Source organism: Lethenteron reissneri, chromosome 67 (assembly GCF_015708825.2).
Source record: "Lethenteron reissneri isolate LAM-NWPU_2019-01 chromosome 67, ASM1570882v1, whole genome shotgun sequence".
NCBI lineage: Eukaryota > Metazoa > Chordata > Hyperoartia > Petromyzontiformes > Petromyzontidae > Lethenteron > Lethenteron reissneri.
The window spans coordinates 6651748-6674611 of record NC_083845.1 but is presented as its reverse complement, the minus strand read 5'-3'; the positions used below and the strand labels follow the sequence as shown (position 1 = coordinate 6674611).

The following is a 22864-nucleotide window of genomic DNA, read 5'->3' as shown; positions in this document are numbered from 1 at the left end:
CCCCCGAAGGGAGTGGTCAAGTCAGCTGGCGTGCAGGGCAACTCGGGTGGATTTGTCGCACCTGTGATCACGGCACAGGGTGAACTGGGGGACATCAACTCCGATTACACTGGTCAACACACTCTTTCTAGCATAAGGTATTCCAACGGTTTTAAGGTAATTTTGGGGTGCCGATTCCAAATCTGGCATCAGGTTTTGTCTATCACATCAGGTTTTTGAGATATCAAATAATGCATTTTCAATCAAAACTGCAAAAGAAAAATAAATAAATGTGGATATCTACATAAAACGATATTATAAACGCACTATCCCATAAATACAGCACCATATTTTAACACTAAAGCAGTCACCGACTCGCAACAACTTGCAATCGTAAGTGCCGGACGGATGGACACACTAATCCCCTGTGGGCTGGTGTAACCAGGAGGTTCCTACCAGTGAAATCTCCATCTCGATTGAAGCGCGTACCTTCTCCCGGGCACCTCCAATTAGCACGGTGGTGGTTGGCTTCCGTGCGGTGCAAAAAGTTCAACTTGCGTACAGATAAAATGGGTAACACTTTGAATCGGTAAAGTGGTTTTCCCACGGATGATCTTTTCCCTGCCATAACAATGTGGCATTTCCACCAACAACACTGGCTTTGGCGCTGTGGACAGAGGAGCCCCCCCCCCCCCCCCCATGCTGCTCATGGGGAGAAACTCGCTTAATCTTCTGACGACTCGGGAGGGCTGTGTGATCCAGCAGTGGATGTTGATGGTGGGGTGAGGAAGATTGACGGCGTGGGAGAGGCTCGTGTTAACTGATCACTTTATTAATAAAGCAAGCTCGTTGTACAGGAGGCAAGTTGCAAGCGTACACGGTCTAACAGTGTTAGAAAACGATAACAAAACTAGCTCTACATCTCAAACATCGTGGTAACAAAAACAACCCACCAAGGCAACTGGCATTAATTTTTTGCATTTTTTTCCTCTTAAAATAAAACTGCAAATATTTGAAAAGTACATCGTAAAAAAAAAATGCTTATTTTTAACGTTTTTTATATGCTTTGTATTATATACACTTAAAAAAAAACATTTTATGCTTGGAGCTGATTTTGTTTTTAATTCGGCACGGAACACGGTTTAATTGACCGTCTGTCTACCTTGTAACAATTATTACGAGCCCAAGGCAAATTCTTCAATTTCAAAAACGTCGGTGTCGATGTCCACCCACCCCACACTCCGATTATAGCGTTGGCAGCTACAAACCTCTCGTGCCCATTAGATTAACACTGCACATGACGTCAACACGACCCATACTCAACACTGCCCACACTGAACGCTGCCGCCCATAGTTTCAACACTACCCATTTTTTATTTGGTTCTTTCGGTAAAGTCACGCAGATAAAAAAAAATAATGAAAAAATATAAACCGACGTTTCTATCGCAACACCAAGCCGTTTTCCTGATGACGACAGCTTGTGTTGCGATCGAAACGTCGTGGTTTTCATTTATATTATTCACATTATTTTTTCTACGTGACTTTACCGAAATAACCAAAGGAATATGAATTCCTGCAGTCACTAAAGTTGAGTCAAAACTACCCATAGACTCACTGCCCCATAGACTCGCTGCCCCATAGACTCACGCCCCATAGACTCACTACCCCACTCAACATTACCCATAGACTCACTACCCCATAGACTCGCTGCCCCATAGACTCACTGCCCCATAGACTCACTGCCCCATAGACTCACTACCCCACTCAACATTACCCATAGACTCACTACCCCATAGACTCGCTGCCCCATAGACTCGCTGCCCCACTCAACATTACCCATAGACTCACTACCCCATAGACTCGCTGCCCCATAGACTCACTGCCCCATAGACTCACTGCCCCATAGACTCACTACCCCACTCAACATTACCCATAGACTCACTACCCCATAGACTCGCTGCCCATAGACTCACTGCCCCATAGACTCGCTGCCCCATAGACTCACTGCCCCACTCAACATTACCCATAGACTCACTGCCCCATAGACTCGCTGCCCCATAGACTCGCTACCCATAGACTCGCTGCCCCATAGACTCGCTGCCCCATAGACTCGCTACCCATAGACTCGCTGCCCCATAGACTCGCTGCCCCATAGACTCGCTACCCATAGACTCGCTGCCCCATAGACTCGCTGCCCCATAGACTCGCTGCCCATAGACTCACTGCCCCACTCAACATTACCCATAGACTCACTGCCCCATAGACTCGCTGCCCCATAGACTCGCTGCCCATAGACTCACTGCCCCACTCAACATTACCCATAGACTCACTGCCCCATAGACTCGCTGCCCCATAGACTCGCTGCCCCATAGACTCGCTACCCCATAGACTTACTGCCCCATAGACTCACGCCCCATAGACTCACTGCCCCACTCAACATTACCCATAGACTCACTACCCCATAGACTCACTAGCCATAAACTCACTGCCCCATAGACTCGCTACCCATAGACTCACTGCCCCACTCAACATTACCCATAGACTCACTACCCCATAGACTCACTAGCCATAAACTCACTGCCCCATAGACTCGCTACCCATAGACTCACTGCCCCAGACTCACTGCTCATACACTCACTGCACCGTAGACTTGCTAACCATAGACTCACTGCCCCACTCAACATTACCCATAGACTCACTACCCATAAACTCACTGCCCCATAGACTCGCTACCCATAGACTCACTGCCCCACTCAACATTACCCATAAATTCACTGCCCCAGACTCTCACTGCAACTCCGATTTCACACGGTTGGCTACCGACGGTGGGTGCTAAAGTAGCTCGACACACACACACGCACATAAAACTGGTCCTCCCCAACCAGCATAGGAATGTGGAATTTCCATCACTTTAAATCGCAACTGCCAATGGAAATTAGTCGCAACGCCCTTTGCTCGCCATTAACCCCCAGGGGACCTTTAAAGTCCCAAGCTTCACGCGATTGGTCCAAACTTATCACATGGCCAAAGCTGCTTTGGTTCGGCCTACCTTGATGTAATTTAATTTGTGTGTAGCAGCCCAGATTAACAATTCAGTCTGCAATCCTCATTGCCTCAACGGTATTGAAATGTTCAATGCAGGCTACCGGCGTTGCTGGTAAAATCAAAATTATTTACTCAAAGCCTTTCTGTTCTGCAGGGAGGGTGTGTGGTGTGTTCTACGTTGATGTGTTCCCGTGAATTCCATGATTATTGAGGTTCAGGCACAACTCGGTGGTTGGTTGCAAGTAGAGAGGCCTATTGCTGGCAAGTGGCTGTTAACCGAGCCATTTATAAAAACGATCACCTCCATGGTATTAGAAGCAAATTAACAATCCCCAACGGCGGTTACAGCGTTGGCACACGGTCGATGAACATCATCGTAAGGCATAATTCGGACGTCTTGCACCAATGGCACAAATCACAATAACAATCGTGTACCACATTCAGTTTAGTTTGCAATGTAGCGGATGGTTTCTTGATGTTGTTCCGCGTATGTATTTTCTAAAAAACCGTATTGACACAACGCCTACCTGTTACTCAAGACACGAGCGAACGCTTTTTGTTTTGAGCGAACCGTCCACGATAACCACGTCCATGAGCTGGAGCAGTAAGAAAAACACCCGGCGTATAGCGACCTAAGAGGGCAGAGCGTGCCTTAGGTTCGACCCAAACGGTGTATCGCAATAATGCACTGATTATTGGTCACGAAATCAATTGTAGCCAGGAGGAAGAAGAGCTTACACCACCACCATAAACCTGTCAACCCCCTTATCAGTGCCCAACCTTATCACACACAACATTTGGTCAACCCGTGCTTCCTTATAACTCCTTAGCGGTCATACCACAAATTCCCATCACGAGGGAGAAACACAGACTCGTTGTTTTTTGTCCGTATTGAACACATTTTCTCCTGGCGATGGTCCACGTTAACCATTGCAAAACGTTGACAACGCGGCAAAGACGTGGCACCACACGAACCCTCGCATTCCAGCTAATAACATCGGGAGCCTGAAAAAAAACATTTTAAAATAGTTTTATAATTGGCGACGTTTCGGGCGGCTGCCCTTCGTCAGGGCACACAGAGAGGCCACAGAGCCAGCGGAGAAGAGTTTTGAGAGGCGGCGCTTTGTGTCCATGGAAATTAAATTGGTCCCCCCCATGTGGCGGAAAGTGACGTCCTCCGACTCTTATCCACTCCACCCCTCTGCGTGCGCTGTGAAGAGAGCAACAGCATCGCCTCTTTTTATTTTAGTTTTTTTTTAAATTTTCCAGGCCCGCCGTTTGATTGACAGATGCGATTTTCGTTTTTGTTAATTGTGCTTTTGCCACCACCTGCAATGTCCCCACCAAACGATCGAGGGTTTTCACCATCAAGCCTGGCGTTGCCACGTTGCCACGTTGCAGTGACACCGCGTTTGGGATTCTGGCATCGAAGTGTCCCGGCAAACGGTTGCGTGCCAACGTTTGAGCAGACCCCCGTGTGACGATGACCGGCATTTTAAAAAACGTCAACTAATAACAAAATTAATGATGACAACACGAAAGGGCCGTCGAGCAACGGCGTGGCGTGCACCTCGACTTCCCACGCGTTCCAATTGGCCTCGGTAATCACGTCGAGATCCATCAAGGAAATCCTGTGACTGAGTTCATCGTTAGGCGTACACACGTGGTACACATGCCAAACACACGAGGGGGCCCCCCCCCCCCCCCCGACTTGCAGTCCCCACTAGGATATTTGCACAGGTTGGTGTACGGTGATTTTTTTCTGCAATATTTTGCGGTTTTTTTCTTGGATTTTCTGTTTGCACTCGGTTCACATTTAAGATGTTTTCTTGTTCTATGTTTTTTTGTTTGTTGCGGTATTGCACCCGATTCAAGAGCCGAATGGCTCACAGGGCTACACCTAATCAATGAACTTTGAACCTCAGACATGATCCCCCTTCCAACCTCACGTCATTGTAATAAGTCTTTAAAACGTATTGTACACTCTAGCCGACCGTACTAATCGGAAATATTAATCACATTTTGTCGCTATAAAAGCTCAACTGTCTAGACGAACCGACGGTATAAAAAACACACACACGGTATAAATTATTTATAAAAAAAACGAGGGGCAGTGAACTAAAATCTACGACGTGGAAACTTAAGGTGTTTGTGTATCGTGTGGTGCTATAACGTGAAACGAAAACGGTGTAATATAAACCTTAACACCAAGTCGGTTAAAACAAAAAGAACCCATCACTTTTTTTAAATAGATTATAAATAATATCATTGAAGAGTGCCTGGTGAGCGGTGATTTATATTTTAAAAAAAAGCTAAAAAAAAAGTAACAAACGAAAAAAAGAAAAATCCGGAAATGAAACAAGTTTAAAAAGCAAAAATTCCGGCTCTTGCCGATGTGAAAGACAGACGTAAAAAGTAAACCCCTCAGCGGCGGAGCGTGCTGGTACGGAACGTCGCGTATCCGCCCCGATCGGATAACCGCCCTCCCTCCGAGGGGGGGTGGGGGGGGGTGACAATGTCAATTCCTTGAGCCACGGACAAGGTATCACCGCTCTAAACGTCCGCCTCGTGTCTAGGATGTGCTAAGTGGATCGCTGATTGTCCTTTTAAGGTCCCCACTCAGCTAGTTGTTAAAAAGGAGTCGCAAATCGTGGACACCGTGCTCATTGCTTGCGCTCAGGGGCAGCAGCAGCAGCAGTAGCAACGTCCACCGAATGACTTGTCCCACTTTATTAAATGTGTTCGTACATCCAACCGGGTTCACCCACCATCCCCGCTTAGACAGGACTCTCTCTCCACTTATAACTGTTCGACTCGTGAACTTTTCGGAGACACGAACAAACCGGTCCGTATGTCCAGTTGCCCGTTTGGACCGAGGGTCGCGAGTTCACCGCCGTGCAATAGATGGCGGTGGTGGCATCTCATCTGCAGAACATGGAAGAACCAGTGGCATCTACATCTGCAGAACGTGAAGAACCAGTGGCATCTACATCTGCAGAAAGTGAAGAACCAGTGGCATCTACATCTGCAGAAAGTGAAGAACCAGTGGCATCTACATCTGCAGAAAGTGAAGAACCAGTGGCATCTACATCTGCAGAACGTGAAGAACCAGTGGCATCTACATCTGCAGAACGTGAAGAACCAGTGGCATCTACATCTACAGAACGTGAAGAACCAGTGGCATCTACATCTACAGAACGTGAAGAACCGGTGGCATCTACATCTGCAGAACGTGAAGAACCAGTGGCATCTACATCTGCAGAACGTGAAGAACCAGTGGCATCTACATCTGCAGAAAGTGAAGAACCAGTGGCATCTACTTCTGCAGAACGTGAAGAACCAGTGGCATCTACAGGAGATTATACGACTTTTAAAGCCATCCCCCCGTGTTTAGTGTACACGCCGTACAACACGTTTGGAATCGCCGAAAGTAAAGTTGGACTTATGAACAAATCGACTTACGAACAGACCTCTGGAATCTAACTCGTTCGTAAGTAGCGGTAGTCCCTGTACCTGAAATCCCCAGCGAGGCGGATATGCAACATTGTACTGCGTAGCATTGAACGAGATTAGATGTTTCAACTTAATTCATTTAAAGATATGGGGGGGGGGGGGGGGGGGGGGGGGAGGTGTAAATAGCGGGGTACATGGAAGCTTGTCTATAGGGCTCAGCCCAGCCACGCTCGCTTTGAGTTATAAAATAGATCGTCTTTTTTTTAAGTCGTGATTTTTCAATTTCTTTAAAAAAAACAAGGTCATTTATTAAATTCCAGTTCGCCTTTATGAGATTACGTTGCCCGTGTGAGCGTTTTAGAGTACATGGGAACCCCTCTTAACGACTCATCGCTTAATGACAGGCCTCCATAGAGCTGTGTGTGTTCGCTTAGTAAACACGTTTCTTTAATATCATGCGTTTACAATGCTGTTAGTGTCTTTATGCATTCATATCCATCGTTTAAATGTTATAAAGTACGTTTTTTTGGGTGAAAAAGGAGGGGGGGGGGGGCGGGTAAACTTTCGATGGCATCCGAATGAACTGAGCCTTGAACGTGCGTTTCTTAGACTCGCTTAACGAGCAAATCGCTTCACGGACGCTTTCGTGGAACCGATTGCCGTGGTTAAGAGGGCTTCTCAAGTACAACAAAACGCTCAAAACCATTTCCCCAGTGACACCGCGCAGCCTAAAAGGAACAACGTTAACAGACGACGTTTCGGGCAATGGCTCTTCTTCAGTGATGAGTCATTAAGAAGGCCCGGTGGTGCCTGAAACGTCGCCTATTCTTAAGTATACTTTATCTTCAAGGCGTTGTTATTGACGAATGTGAGTCGTTTGTTTGGCGCTGCCACTGGCAAGGCAGCTGCGTTAAAATGCCGTCGGCGCAAACGATGCGTTGTTGGACCGTACTACGCCACGGCATCTATGGCCCCCCCCCCACCCCTTAACCCTCTGACCATCTCGCAGACCAGCACTGAGAAACGAAGCAAAGTGTGGTCAAATACCCCTTGTAAGAAAGAAATCAAAATAAAATGTGTGAAGTTTACAATCGGGTCACTATTGAGCAAATCTGTTTTCACCCCCCAAAAAGTCTTCGAAACAGCAACAAATATATCTTACGTCCGTGCATCGCAACCCGATGTTTGACAACGCACACGCACACCGTCAATGTTTTCGTGAGTTCACATAAGGAGGCATTAAGACATTACACTGCACGTACTGCATAATTCGTATAGCCGAGACGTCGGTAATTAGCGGTGCACGCGCGTATACTTAAAACACAGGTTCGATTCCGTGATCTGGGCCGGGCAGTTGAATCAACGGTGCCTAGTTTCTTAAATCCCCCACCACCCACCATGGGTTCACTGTGCCACGATGGCTAGGAGATGTTAACGACCTCGCCTGGTACGCAGGAGGTCGCGAGTTCTATCCAGACCCTGACGCCTGCTGCTGTATATTTGGAGTTTGCGTCTCTCATCATCGTCATCACGGTGGCGAGGAGATGTTAACTACCTCGCCTGGTCTACAGGAGGTCGCGAGTTCGATCCAGACCCTGACGCCTGCTGCTGATGTATATTTGGAGTTTGCGTGTCTCTCTCCGTGGTCGCGTGGATTTTTTTTTTCTCCGGCTCCTCCGGTGTTCTTTCCCCCCTCCACATTTATAATCAACGTCACGCGGGTTCAGAGTACGTGGCCGCTGCAATACATTTACACACGACGACGATGACGACGACGACCGGCCACATGGTTGAGCTCCCCATTTGGCCAGGGCGGCTTCTGTAAAACAGCTACGTAGAGAGCTCAGTGGGGCCTTCTTTAGCTGGTTAAAAAAATAACAAGAAATACATTTTAAAAGAATCGTTTAGATTTGGCAGGTCAACGGAATGGTGTGTGGGTAACCCCCCCCCCCCCCCCCCCCCCACCCATTGCCTGGCCAACAAGAGGCAACCAAAACGCCCTCGAGAGATGAGGGGGGTCCCCCCCCCCCTTTAGAACTCCCTCATAACTGGCGGCACTTTCCCCGCCAGCAGTGGCTCGAGGGCAAAGCACTTGCAGGCCTGCGCCTTTGCCAATCTAATTCCTCAGCGCAGGAGTTCTCCGCTTGCTGTTTAAGACAAAGGGTTTTAGGAGGCGTCACAGGAATGTAGTTTCATTTTTTTCCACCCCCCCCCCACCGCTCACCGTCGAAAGGCGTTGGGCGGGGGGGCGACCACCAGCCGTGGACCAAACTGCCGCAAGGCAACATCGAGCTTAAGACCACAGCGTTCAGGACAGGCGTGCGTCAACGCGTTTGTTCGTACGTACGCGCGACACCGTGCCGCGGGTTATGGAACCATCTCGTTATTTAGCGCGCGCGCGGACCGAGAACGCATCCTGGGGCCCCTTGATCCAGCAGTGGAGTGACCACGGCCGACCGACGTTGGTCGGGGGGGAGGGTGTCGTGACGGAGGTCCGGATGTCAACCGAGGGGTTGCCGTAACGGACGTGGCAGGAGAGGTTGTCGACCGCCCATCGGCGAGGAGTTGCGTTGCGGTTGGGGTCAAAGCTTGCGAACCCTCGTCGCGTCGCGTAGGCTGATCACACGTTGCTTAAAAAACAAATTACGTCCTTTTATTCAGCCGGGGATGAGAGCCTCGCAGAGTCTCGAGGACTCTTCTTCTCGGGAGGACGCTGCGAATGTTTGTGCAACGAATTCCGCCGTGGAGGCGGGCGGGCGGCTACGGCTTCGCGCGCGTAGGCAACCGTAGAGAACCCCAACATTATACTCGAGCACGCAGCCGTAGTAATAATCATCCACCGCCTATGTTCCGTACTGGCCAGATGTTGTTTAGGTCAAGACGATAAGATGGGCCACCCATCAGCGAGGAAACCCCACTGCACAGATGGGTGCGTGGAGAAAATACTAAAAAAAAAAACCCAACCTACTTTCCGTACTGCCGACAGCCTATCATAGCAGAGCACTCCCCCCCGGCTGGCAGCAAGTCATGATGGCAGGTGGCCCCTTCCCACCACCCCTGTCACCATCCCAGCCGGGCCCAACAACCCCCCCCCACCTCCACACAACAACAACCTACTTCCTGTACCGCCCCCTCCACCTACAGGTGCCGGGCGTCGGGGCCTTGCCCCCCCCCCCCCCCCCCCCGCTAGGTCATGATGGCGGCGGCCGCCCCTCCGACCATGCCCATTGGCTCGGTGGGCGGGCTCTGGATCCCCTCCGACCAATCGGACGCGGAGCGGGGCGAGGAACTCGACCACGCCTCCGGCGAGTCCGGCGACGGCGTGAGGTAGGCGAGATCGGCAAAACCGAGCGCCGACGCCAAACCTCCACCTCCTCCTCCGCCCGCGTTGCCGCCGCCGTTGCCGCCGGTCGCGCCGGAGCCACCTCCGATGCCGGCGTCGTGCGGAGATCCCCCGTAGCTGTGCTGGGACGGCGGAGTTGGGTACTTGTCCACCATCGATCCGCCGCCGCCGGTGCCAACGCCGGCCGCCCCCGGCACCGCCGACAGGACCGCGTCGGGCCCCATATGCGGTTGCATGAGGCTGGGCTCCGTCTTGCAAAAGTTACCGCCGGCGCCGATGTTACCGCCGTTGTTGCCGCCGTTGTTGCCGCCGTTGCTGCCGCCGGTGCTCAGGCTGCTGTGTTGCCGCTGCAGCACCTGCAGGTGGTGCTGCTGCGCCACCATCTGCTGCTGCAGCTGCTGTTGCTGCTGCTGCATCGACTGCAGCTGCCGCTGGTGCATGTGCATCTGGTGCTGCAGCTGAATCTGGTGCTGTTGCTGCACCACCGGCTGGAGGTGCTGCTGCTGCTGCTGCTGTTGCTGCTGCTGCTGCTGTTGCAGCTGCTGCTGTTGCTGTTGCTGCTGCTGTTGCAGGCCGACCTGCTGGCAAGGCATCATGGCGATGCCGGTGCCGGGAATGGAACGCATGCGCTGCAGGCTCGGAGCGGATCGCGCGGCCATACCAGGAATGACCGTCGCCTGTGCAAACATGTGCTGCTGCTGCTGTTGCTGCTGCTGCTGCAGGTGGTGATGCTGCAGGTGCTGCTGCTGCTGCTGCATGGCGATCGAAGGGACGGTGCTCAGCCAATCGCCGCCACCCACGCCCCCCATGCCGTCGTACCCCGCGCCGGCGCCCTGCAGCAACAACTGCTGCTGCTGCTGGTGCTGCAGGTGGAGGTGGTGGCCGAGCGGCGGGTGCGAGAGACGCGGGCCGTCGTAGAGCGACGCGCCGGCTCCGCCGTCCGCCAGGAGGACGGCGCCGGCGCCGTGCAGCTGCTGCTGCGGCGAGGAGTGCAGCAGGGCTGGCGGCGTGAGCAGCGGGGGCGACATGTTGTCCGACGAGTAGGAGGCGGCGGGAGACTCGAGCGACTCGAGGGGAGGGCTCAGCACGCCGTCCAGAGAGACCAGCGGGCGCGATTTGCCGTCCGGTTTCCCTGCCGAGCGGAGAGGAGCCGGGGAGGGGAGGGTGGGGGGAGCGGTGAGTGGAGTGGAGTGGAGTGTCGTGGATGTGGCTCTGAAATGGGACCTCCTTTTTTGTGCCCAGTGTCAAAGACTGAAAATAGAATAACAGGTGTTTTTTTTACCCTTTTAGGCAATAAAACAGCCGTTGAGATGTTCAAACGCCAAATAGAAACCTTTTGCAAGGAACCCACACGCACAGTCCTTCTGTTGAACATGCAAACACAAACATGGCCTCTGATACTAACATGTGGTGCATCGTCTTTGAAACTGATTGACATCGGCAGCCTTCTTTATGGCGAAGCCTCTCGACCAGTGTCAGACCAGAGAACATCACCACCACCACCACAACCGCCATTACCACCACCACCACAACCGCCATTACCACCACCACCACCACAACCGCCATTACCACCACCACAACCGCCATCACTACCACACCCACAACTACAACTGGTCACCATAGACACAACAACCGTCATTCGCCACTAAGAGGCGGTTGATGTCACCACGTCGCTTGTGCCGGGCTATGCGCACTTTGAGGCCACGTGAAGTGTCAAATGCCCGCTGGCAGGTCACGGGACAGACCCAGGTGCCATCGGTGGACCAACTGAGACGATTGGCCGATGCACCACCTGTGCCAACTTGCTGTGTTTTAGCCGCCCCGGCGACAACGCTCGTTGTTGTGAGCGTTGCCCCTCTGCCCCTCTATTAACGCCACCACCAAAACCACCACCACCAAAACCACCGCTACCACGATCACTAAACCCTACCACCACCATCACCAAAACCACCATCACCAAAACCACCGCCACCATGATCACTAAACCCCACCACCACCAATCACCACCCGCCACCACGATCATTATACCCCACCACCACCATCACCACCATCACCATCAATCACCACCCGCCGTCACGATCACTAAACCTCACCACCACCATCACCACCACCGGCACCACCACCACCACCGCCGTTATACCTTTCAGCTTCTTGCCCTTGCCGTCCTTGCCGCTGGGCGTCCCCCCTTTGCTGCTGCTCGGCCTCCGTGCCTTCTTCCCCTGCGGCGTCTGCTGCTGCTGCTGCATCTGCTGCTTCATGGGCAGGAAGCCGAGGCCCATTCCCATAGCCATGCCCATGGCCGCCCCACCCCCGCCGCACATCTGCGCCGCCGACGACGGCGAACCGAGCGGGCCCTGGCCGCTCCCGACCATGAGGCCCGGGCTGCGCATGTGGGCGGCGGCGGCGGCCGCGGCGGCGGCGGCAGCGGCGGCGGCGCCGGTGAAGTCGTCGAGCAGACGGACGATGTCGTGGTGGTGCCGCTCCTGGGCGATGTCGCGAGGCAGCCGGTCCAGGTGGTCGGTGATCTCGCGGTTGGCGTGGTGCTCCAGCAGGAGGCGCGCCGCCTCGAAGCTGCCCTCCCGTGCCGCCAGGAAGAGGGGCGTCTCCTCCTGTGGAGCGATAGGCGAGATGTTGACTACCTCGCCTGGTGTACAGGAGGTGGTGGGTTCGATCCCCACCCTGACGCCTGCTGCTGTAAATTTGGAGTTTGCGTGTCTCTCTCTCTCATCATCATCACGGTGGCTAGGAGATGCTAACTACCTCGCCTGGTGTGCAGGAGGTCGTGGGTTCGATCCCCACCCTGACGCCTGCTGCTGTATATTTGGAGTTTGCGGTATCTCTCTCTCTCCCCGTGGTCGCGTGGATTTTTCTCCGGCTTCTCCGCTTTTTCACCTCCACATTTAGAATCAACGTCACGCGTTCAGAGCATCTGGCTGCTGGTATACATTTCCGCGCGACGATGATGATGACGGTGAGCCACTTTGTGGACCTATCATTTGCGAGAGCCGGGGGGTGGGGTGGGGTGGGGGTAGTGAGGCGACTCACCTTGCAGTCCTGCATGTCCTTGTTGGCGCCATTCTTGAGCAGAATGAGCGTCGCCTCGACGTTGTTCACGGCAGCAGCCCAGTGCAGCGCCGACTTGCCTGCCGGCGCGCACAGCCAACGGGGGCGGGCGGGGTGTGGGGTGAGCAAAGAGTATGGCACTCATAGTGAATCTGATAGCGTATCCGATAGCGAATCTGATAGTGTGTTTGAAAGTGTATTTGATAGTGAATCTGATAGCGTATCCGATAGTGAATCTGATAGTGTGTTTGATAGTGAATCTGATAGCGTATCCGATAGTGAATCTGATAGTGTGTTTGAAAGTGTATTTGATAGTGAATCTGATAGCGTATCCGATAGTGAATCTGATAGTGTGTTTGATAGTGTATTTGATAGTGAATCTGATAGCGTATCCGATAGTGAATTTGATAGTGTGTTTGAAAGTGTATTTGATAGTGAATCTGATAGCGTATCCGATAGTGAATCTGATAGTGTGTTTGAAAGTGTATTTGATAGTGAATCTGATAGCGTATCTGATAGTGAATCTGATAGTGTGTTTGAAAGTGTATTTGATAGTGAATCTGATCGCGTATCTGATAGTGAATCTGATAGTGTGTTTGAAAGTGTATTTGATAGTGAATCTGATAGCGTATCCGATAGTGAATTTGATAGTGTGTTTGAAAGTGTATTTGATAGTGAATCTGATAGCGTATCCGATAGTGAATCTGATAGTGTGTTTGAAAGTGTATTTGATAGTGAATCTGATAGCGTATCTGATAGTGAATCTGATAGTGTGTTTGAAAGTGTATTTGATAGTGAATCTGATAGCGTATCTGATAGTGAATCTGATAGTGTGTTTGAAAGTGTATTTGATAGTGAATCTGATCGCGTATCCGATAGTGAATCTGATAGTGTGTTTGAAAGTGTATTTGATAGTGAATCTGATAGCGTATCCGATAGTGAATCTGATAGTGTGTTTGAAAGTGTATTTGATAGTGAATCTGATAGCGTATCCGATAGTGAATCTGATAGTGTGTTTGAAAGTGTATTTGATAGTGAATCTGATAGCGTATCCGATAGTGAATCTGATAGTGTGTTTGATAGTGTATTTGATAGTGAATCTGATAGCGTATCCGATAGTGAATTTGATAGTGTGTTTGAAAGTGTATTTGATAGTGAATCTGATAGCGTATCCGATAGCGAATCTGAGAGTGTGTTTGATAGTGTATTTGATAGTGAATCTGATAGCGTATCCGATAGTGAATCTGATAGTGTGTTTGAAAGTGTATTTGATAGTGAATCTGATAGCGTATCCGATAGTGAATCTGATAGTGTGTTTGATAGTGTATTTGATAGTGAATCTGATAGCGTATCTGATAGTGAATCTGATAGTGTGTTTGAAAGTGTATTTGATAGTGAATCTGATAGCGTATCTGATAGTGAATCTGATAGTGTGTTTGAAAGTGTATTTGATAGTGTTTGTACCGTGGTCATCGACGGCGTTGACATCGGCGTGGCTGTTCACCAGCTCCTCCACCATGCCCTCGACGGCGAGACGTGCCGCCAGCACCATGGCGGTCGTACCATCCTGCATGCGTGCGTCCAGGTCCGTCGCCCGGTTGCGGATCAGGATCTACCGTGGGCGGGCGGGAGGGAGGGGGTCACGGGGAAGGTCACGGGGGGGTGAGGTTGGAGCGCACGATGCGGTGCAAGTCGTGTGACACGGGGGAGGAGGAGAAGGAGGACATTCTGGGATGAAGCTTTTATGGCGAAAAAAAAAAGATGAAAAATATTTTTTTTCACCATGGGAAACCTCATTTGCCAGTAAAATATGATAATTGGTTTTTTACCCTTCTATCTGGCAACAAAACTGACACCTTTTTACAAGGAGTCATGTTTGCATAGACCGCAATACCTGCAGTCATAATACAAACAAAAAACATAACTCTGATAATATATGCACTGTCCTTGAAGTTGATTGGTCCACACCCGAGACAGCTTTCCTTAGAGCCTAGTCTCACATGGTGTTGGACCAGATGACGCCAAAAGGCGCACAACTCAAAGACAATGCACCATCAGAGTATGAGTGTAAATGCTTACCCTGAGCCAGATAGAAGGGTAAAAAAACAATTATCAATTACAATATTTTTTTGTTTAATTACATTTATTTTTATTTCATCAGGTCAGGCCCACTGAGCTATGGAGCTCTTTTCGGAAGCGACCTCGCCATCACAAATGATAGCTCGACCAAGTGGCTCATCATCATCATCGTCGTCGTGTGGAAATTTACAGCAGCCAATTACTTGAAACGCGTGATCTCGATTCTAAGTGTGGAGGGAAAAACCGGAGGACCCGGAGATAAAACCACGCGACCAAATATACAGCAGCCGCAGGCGTCACAGGGTCGGGATTGAACCCACGACCTCCTGTGTACCAGGCGAGGTAGTTAACATCTCCTAGCCACCGTGATGATGATGAGAGAGAGACGCAAACTCCAAATATACAGCAGCAGGCATCAGGGTCGGGATGGAACCCACGACCTCCTGTACACCAGGCGAGGTAGTTAACATCTCCTAGCCACCGTGATGATGATAAGAGAGAGACGCAAACTCCAAATATACAGCAGCAGGCGTCAGGGTCGGGATCGAACCCACGACCTCCTGTACACCAGGCGAGGTAGTTAACATCTCCTAGCCGCCGTGATGATGATAAGAGAGAGACGCAAACTCCAAATATACAGCAGCAGGCGTCAGGGTCGGGATCGAACCCACGACCTCCTGTATACCAGGCGAGGTAGTTAACATCTCCTAGCCACCGTGATGATGATAAGAGAGAGACGCAAACTCCAAATATACAGCAGCAGGCGTCAGGGTCGGGATCAAACCCACGACCTCCTGTACACCAGGCGACGTAGTCAACATCTCCTATCCACCGTGATGATGATGAGAGAGAGACGCAAACTCCAAATATACAGCAGCAGGCGTCAGGGTCAGGATCGAACCCACGACCTCCTGTACACCAGGCGACGTAGTCAACATCTAGCCACCGCTGCCCACGACGGGGTCTCGAACCCGCACGCAGCTCACCTGGAACACGCCCTGCGCGTCGGCCGCGACGGCGGCGTGCAGCGGCGTGCGCCCCATGTTGTCCGGGATGTTGGCGTCGGCGCCGGCGTCGAGGAGACGCTTGGCGGCGTCGGCGCGGGCGTAGCGAGCGGCCAGGTGCAGCGCCGTCTCCCCCGTGCGGTCCGTCTGGGCCTGCAGCGACGCGCCCTGCGCAGGAGGAAGGTGGCGAGGAGGTGAGGAGGAGGTGAGGAGGAGGGAGAGAAAAGGAGGAGAGAGGATTTGCGCGGAGGAGAGAGAGAGGGGACAGCAGGGGAGGAAGACGTGGGATGGAGCAGAGGATCGTGGAGCGAGAAGAGAAAACATTGGAAGACGTGGGATGGAGCAGAGGATCGTGGAGCCAGAAGGGGAAACATTGGGAGACGTGGGAGAAGCTCCGAGGGGAGGGACGTGGAGTGGGGCGGAGGAGTTCAGGGTCCTGGTTTTATAGTAATAGGTTTTTACCCTTTTATCTGGCAACAAAACTGACACCTTTATACAAGGAATCATCATTGGAACCTCATTTGTCAGTAAAAAATATGATAATTGGTTTTTTACCCTTCTATCTGGCAACAAAACTGACACCTTTTTTTACGAGGAGTCATGTTTCCATAGACCACAATACCTGCGGTCATAATGCAAACAAAAAACACAACTCTGATAATGTACCCACTGTCCTTGAAGTTGATTGGTCCACACCCGTCTCACATGGTGTTGGACCAGATGACGCCAAAAGGCGCACAACTCAAAGACATTTTGACCGCAAGCGTTGTGGTTAATGCAAACATGACCCCTTGTATAAAGGCGTCAGTTCTGTTGCCAGATAAAAGGGTAAAAAACTATTACTATATCTTGCTACTGGCAAAGGAGGTCTCATGGTCCTGGTTTTGTTGTTTGCCGGTGGGGGTCTCTGTGGCTACGCGCTGGGTGGCAGACTTGCTTCAACACAAGGTGCCACGTGCTCACCAAAAACAAACCGACTTGACCATCAACTCGCTGCACTAGAGAACCCCCACCACCACCGGCGTAATCCCCGTGGTTGGCATCCAGCATCTCACCGTCCGAGCTACCTCTGAGGGTCCCACCTCGACGGGGCGAGCGATCCGATTGGTTGACCCGCGACCGATTGAGCCGCTTGCTTACCTGGAAGATGAGATCGGTGATGACGCTGGCTGATGCGCCGCCCTCTTCCACCGGTTCGTCGTAGCGCTGCTGCTGCTGCTGCTGTTGCTGTTGCAGGAGCAGCAGGGACTGCTCGTCTTCGTCTGGGGCGCCAGAATCCAGGCCCCCGCCCCTGAATGACGCCAGCATGAGCGGCGTGAATCCGTCTGTTGCAGAGCGTGGGGCGTGGGGGGGGGGGGGGCGTGGTTAGGGACATGACGTCAAGGTTGTCATTCGTGATGAGGGTTTGTGGGCGAGGTCGAGCAAGTGTGCGTCATTAACCTGCCACCATTCGACAACAGCCAAGTATGATGATTGGTTTTTTACCCTTTTATCTGGCAACAAACACTGACACCTTTTTTACGAGGAGTCATGTTTGCATAGACCACAATACCTGCAGTCGGAATGCAAAAAAAAAAATAACTCTGATAATGTATGCACTGTCCTTGAAGTTGATTGGTCCACACCCGAGACAGCTTTCCTTAGAGCCTAGTCTCACATGGGTTGGATGAGATGACGCCAAAAGGCGGACAACTCACAATGCACCATCAGAGTATGAGAGCTCGGGGTAAGCATTTACCAATGGTGAACAGCAAATCAGTAAGGTTTGTACGGAAATTGTGGACTTACTCTCCAACACACTGGTGGGCTGATGGAGCAACCACATGGCACGCTCTGTTCACGTGACAAACCTCACTGGTCGGCTGTGTCGGGTGGTGGCGGGTTTAACGACACATTCATATTTCTCTTCTTGGTTCTTTCGGTAAAGTCACGTAGAAAGAAATTATTAAAACAATAAAAATAAAACATAATAAAATAATTCTCACGATGTTTCGGCCACAACGCAAGCAGCCGTCTTCAGGTGAAGAACAGGTCTGTCAAGGAGACATTCATACTTCCGGGATCGAACCCAAAAACCTTTATTATGAATATTGGTTGGGGAAGCCCCCGCGCGTCAAACGAAGTTGCAATTAATTTAAATTAATTTAAATTAAATGATCGTTGTCGTGATTATGGACATAACTGCAACCACCGCTACAGCCAGCGCTATCAAAGACAAAGATCCCCCGCGTAGCCTTTAACAGACTGTTGGGGCAAGTGCTGTTAGCGAGAAGCACCTACAAAGGCCGGCACGGCAAACGAGGGGGGTTGGGTGGCCAGCACCACGCCCGGCCGCCTTTGTCTCCCTAGTGGTGATGTTTACACACCACGCCAGGTACTCAAATGAGGCCGAGTCGACCTAGGTGAGGCCCAGGATTGGTTCAGATAATCGTCCCTGGTGTTAGCCCGTGAGCGGGGAATCGAACTCGGGTCGCTTGGGTTTGTAGCGGAGCCAGCACTACCAACCAACCACCATTAGCACCACCACCACCATCACCACAGCAGCAGCACTGTTACCACCATACGTACAGTTGGCTACGTACGGTGCAAAAGAAGTTCACATTCGTTTTCACCGCCACCCTCCATTACCACCCTCCATCATTACCCACCACCACCACCCTTCACCACTCTCCATCATTACCCACCACCACCACCACCCTTCATCATTACCCACCACCACCACCATTCACCACCCTCCATCATTACCCACCACCACCACCCCCCACCATTCACCCCCCTCCATCATTACCCACCACCACCACCCACCACCATTCACCACCCTCCATCATTACCCACCACCACCACCCACCACCATTCACCACCCTCCATCATTACCCACCACACCACCCACCACACACCACCACCACCCACCACCACCACCCACCACCCACCACCCACCACACACCACCCACCACACACCACACACCACCACCCACACACCACCACCACACACCACACACCACCACACCAACACCACCCACCACCCACCACCACCCACACACCACCACCACACACCACACACCACCACCACCACCACACACCACCACAAGCAGTCACGTGCCCCCCCCCCCCCGGTGCCCCCCGCCCAGTCCCGCGTACCGGGCCCTCGCACGTTCACGTCCATGCAATCCGAGTCGAGGTCGCCCTGTGGCGTGAGGGCGAGCGCGGGCGGCATGCGGATGTCGGCCGCCTCCAGGTGCTGCAGGGTCCAGGGCCTCGGGTCGACGGGGTCGGCCACGCGGGGCCCCCCAGCCAGCATGGCCTGTTCCTCGGCCTGCGGCAAAGACAGAGATGATGATGGCGATGACGACGACGAGTCACTTCGTTGAGCCATCATTCGTGATAGCCAGAGTCGCTTCTGAAAAAGATCTACATAGCTCAGTGGGGGGGGCCTTACCCTGCTAAAACACAACGTTTAGTAAAAATAAAATTTTAGTTTAGAGGAGCGAGTAGGTCGGGGGCAACGATTGTTTGTGTGTGGGGGGGGGGGGGGCACCCCCAGCGGCAGCCGCCCCTGTGCACTCACGTGGAGGCGCTTGCTCGGCGGAATTCCGTCGTCGCTCAGCCAGTGTTCGTTCTGATTGTCGTCCATCAGCCCCTCCGCGTGCTTCAGGTGTCTGTTGGGGGGGGGGTCGGGGGAGGTTAAGGAGAGGCGCTCGCAAACAACAACAACAAGGCCCCGTCGCCGTGCCCACTGCTGCCACCTCTATTTATCTCCAGTCACAGTCGGGAGAAATTTCACGCCACGTACCTGGGCAGTTAACATCTTGCCACGGTGGCTAGGAGATGTTAACCACCTCGCCTGGTACACAGGAGGTCGTGGGTTCCATCCTGGACCCGAATGCCACGGTGGCTAGGAGATGTTAACCACCTCGCCTGGTACACAGGAGGTCGTGGGTTCCATCCTGGACCCGAATGCCACGGTGGCTAGGAGATGTTAACCACCTCGCCTGGTACACAGGAGGTTGTGGGTTCCATCCTGGACCCGAATGCCACGGTGGCTAGGAGATGTTAACCACCTCGCCTGGTACACAGGAGGTCGTGGGTTCCATCCTGGACCCGAATGCCACGGTGGCTAGGAGATGTTAACCACCTCGCCTGGTACACAGGAGGTCGTGGTTCCATCCTGGACCCGAATGCCACGGTGGCTAGGAGATGTTAACCACCTCGCCTGGTACACAGGAGGTCGTGGGTTCCATCCTAGACCCGAATGCCACGGTGGCTAGGAGATGTTAACCACCTCGCCTGGTACACAGGAGGTCGTGGTTCCATCCTGGACCCGAATGCCACGGTGGCTAGGAGGTGTTAACCACCTCGCCTGGTACACAGGAAGTCGTGGGTTCCATCCTGGATCCTAATGCCACGGTGGCTAGGAGATGTTAACCACCTCGCCTGGTACACAGGAGGTCGTGGGTTCCATCCTGGACCCGAATGCCATGGTGGCTAGGAGATGTTAACCACCTCGCCTGGTACACAGGAGGTCGTGGGTTCCATCCTGGATCCTAATGCCACGGTGGCTAGGAGATGTTAACCACCTCGCCTGGTACACAGGAGGTCGTGGGTTCGATCCTGGATCCTAATGCCACGGTGGCTAGGAGATGTTAACCACCTCGCCTGGTACACAGGAGGTCGTGGGTTCCATCCTGGATCCTAATGCCACGGTGGCTAGGAGATGTTAACCACCTCGCCTGGTACACAGGAGGTCGTGGGTTCCATCCTGGACCCGAATGCCACGGTGGCTAGGAGATGTTAACCACCTCGCCTGGTACACAGGAGGTCGTGGGTTCCATCCTAGACCCGAATGCCACGGTGGCTAGGAGATGTTAACCACCTCGCCTGGTACACAGGAGGTCGTGGTTCCATCCTGGACCCGAATGCCACGGTGGCTAGGAGATGTTAACCACCTCGCCTGGTACACAGGAGGTCGTGGGTTCCATCCTGGACCCGAATGCCATGGTGGCTAGGAGATGTTAACCACCTCGCCTGGTACACAGGAGGTCGTGGGTTCCATCCTGGACCCGAATGCCACGGTGGCAAGGAGATGTTAACCACACACGGGGGGGAGACACACGGGGGGGAGACACACGGGAGAGACACACGAGGGACGTGGGAGACACGCGGGGGAGACACGTGGGGGAGACACACCTGGGAGACACACGGGGGGGAGAGACACGGGAGAGACACACGAGGGACGTGAGGGACACGTGGGGGAGACACACGGGGGAGACACACGGGGGACATGGGAGACACGCGGGGGAGACACGTGGGGGAGACACACGGGGGGGAGAGACACGGAAGAGACACACGAGAGAGACACACGAGGGACGTGGGAGACACGTGGGGGAGACACACGGGGGAGACACACGGGGGGGAGAGACACGGGAGAGACACACGAGAGAGACACACGAGGGACGTGGGAGACACGGAAGAGACACACGAGAGAGACACGAGGGACGTGGGAGACACGGAAGAGACACACGAGAGAGACACACGAGGGACGTGGGAGACACGGAAGAGACACACGAGAGAGACACACGAGGGACGTGGGAGACACGCGGGGGAGACACACGGGGGGGAGAGACACACGGGGGAGACACACGGGGGACATGGGAGACACGTGGGGGAGACACGCGGGTAATCTGGAATCGCCAAACCCGATCCGAGGCCAAGAACCGGGAACCGATGACGAGGGGACCGACTCACTTGAGGCCCAGCGCGTCCTGCCCGACAGGCTCTCTCCGCTTCTTGCTGCCCGAGCCGCCCTCCTTGGAGGTGAGCACCAGCCCCTCGGGGAACCACAGCGTGCCGTGCTCCCGGCGCCGCTTGCCCTTGATGAGCACCCCCATGCCGATGACGAGCACGGCCAAAGCGGCCACGGCCATGCCCACGGCGTAGAGCGGGTTGAAGCCGGGGTCTGGGCGCTCGTTCAGTACTGGGGGGGGGGGAGAGGCGGAGACAGCTTGTGAGTGTTGGCGGTTCGAGCCCGGCGGCCGCCCTGGTTAATGGTGCCGATGAGATTTTTCTTTTAATTGGAGCCAAAAACACGAGCTGAACTTACGTCGTTTTTAATAAAAACATTTTTGGAGCGTTCCACATCCCGGAAAAGCGGGTTGTAAAATATAAAGTTACGAAATACAGACGCTGGGAGAAAAACAAGTGCTCCTTATAATCCTGACAATGCGGTAATGCTGGTGAAAGAGGTCAGCGCGGTGGCAATAAACCATTGGGGCGCCGCGATGGAAGAGATGTTAACTCCCTCGCCTGGTGTACAGGAGGTCGTGGGTTCGATCCCAACCCCGACGCCCGCTGCTGTATATTTGGAGTTGGCGTGTCCCCCTCTCTACGATTTGCGATGGCCAGTTCGCGTCTGAGAAAGAGCTACGCGAACTCAGCGGGACCATTGCCTGGCAAAAATCTAAAAGAGTAAAATCAAAACTAGTTCAGCTGATTGCGCGCGTCCAGCCGACAAGGACCCCCCCCCCCTCCCTCGAGAACCCCCGCCCCCCCCCCCCCGCCTCTCCGTACTTTCGACCGTCTGCAGGGGGTATGGGAAGTCGAGCGAGTGGTGCACGGCCTGCGCCGCCAGGTACGCCGCCGCGTCCGCTGAGCTCGAGAAGCACTCCTCGTTGGGCTTCATGCAGAAGCGGTTGTCGATCTCCAGGTGCACGATGGACCTGCGGGAGGGAGGGAGGAGGGCGACACGGGGGGGGGGGGGGGGGGAAGGGTTTCCCGCACCTCCGATTAGCACATATGGTGCGAAAGAATTTCAACATATACACTGCCCGTAGACTAACACGACCCATAGACTCAACACCGCCCATAGACTCAACACTGCCCATAGACTCAACACTGCCCATAG

General features: G+C 53.0%; 1 protein-coding gene across 1 annotated transcript in view; it reads right to left on the bottom strand.

Moving 5' to 3' along the window:
• Positions 1 to 9657: 9657 nt before the first annotated feature.
• The window catches only part of LOC133360144 (neurogenic locus notch homolog protein 1-like), a 125647-nt gene continuing 112440 nt past the window's right edge, over positions 9658 to 22864 (bottom strand). Inside the window, exons 30-39 of the mRNA XM_061578730.1 lie at positions 22531 to 22679; positions 21709 to 21937; positions 19532 to 19622; positions 19105 to 19279; positions 17107 to 17291; positions 15949 to 16134; positions 14348 to 14495; positions 12866 to 12963; positions 11961 to 12429; positions 9658 to 10952 (exon numbers count right to left, since the gene is read on the bottom strand). Of these exons, the coding sequence (XP_061434714.1) occupies positions 9664 to 10952; positions 11961 to 12429; positions 12866 to 12963; positions 14348 to 14495; positions 15949 to 16134; positions 17107 to 17291; positions 19105 to 19279; positions 19532 to 19622; positions 21709 to 21937; positions 22531 to 22679 (3019 nt within the window). The 3' untranslated portion in view covers positions 9658 to 9663. The remainder of the gene's footprint in view (positions 10953 to 11960; positions 12430 to 12865; positions 12964 to 14347; positions 14496 to 15948; positions 16135 to 17106; positions 17292 to 19104; positions 19280 to 19531; positions 19623 to 21708; positions 21938 to 22530; positions 22680 to 22864) is intronic.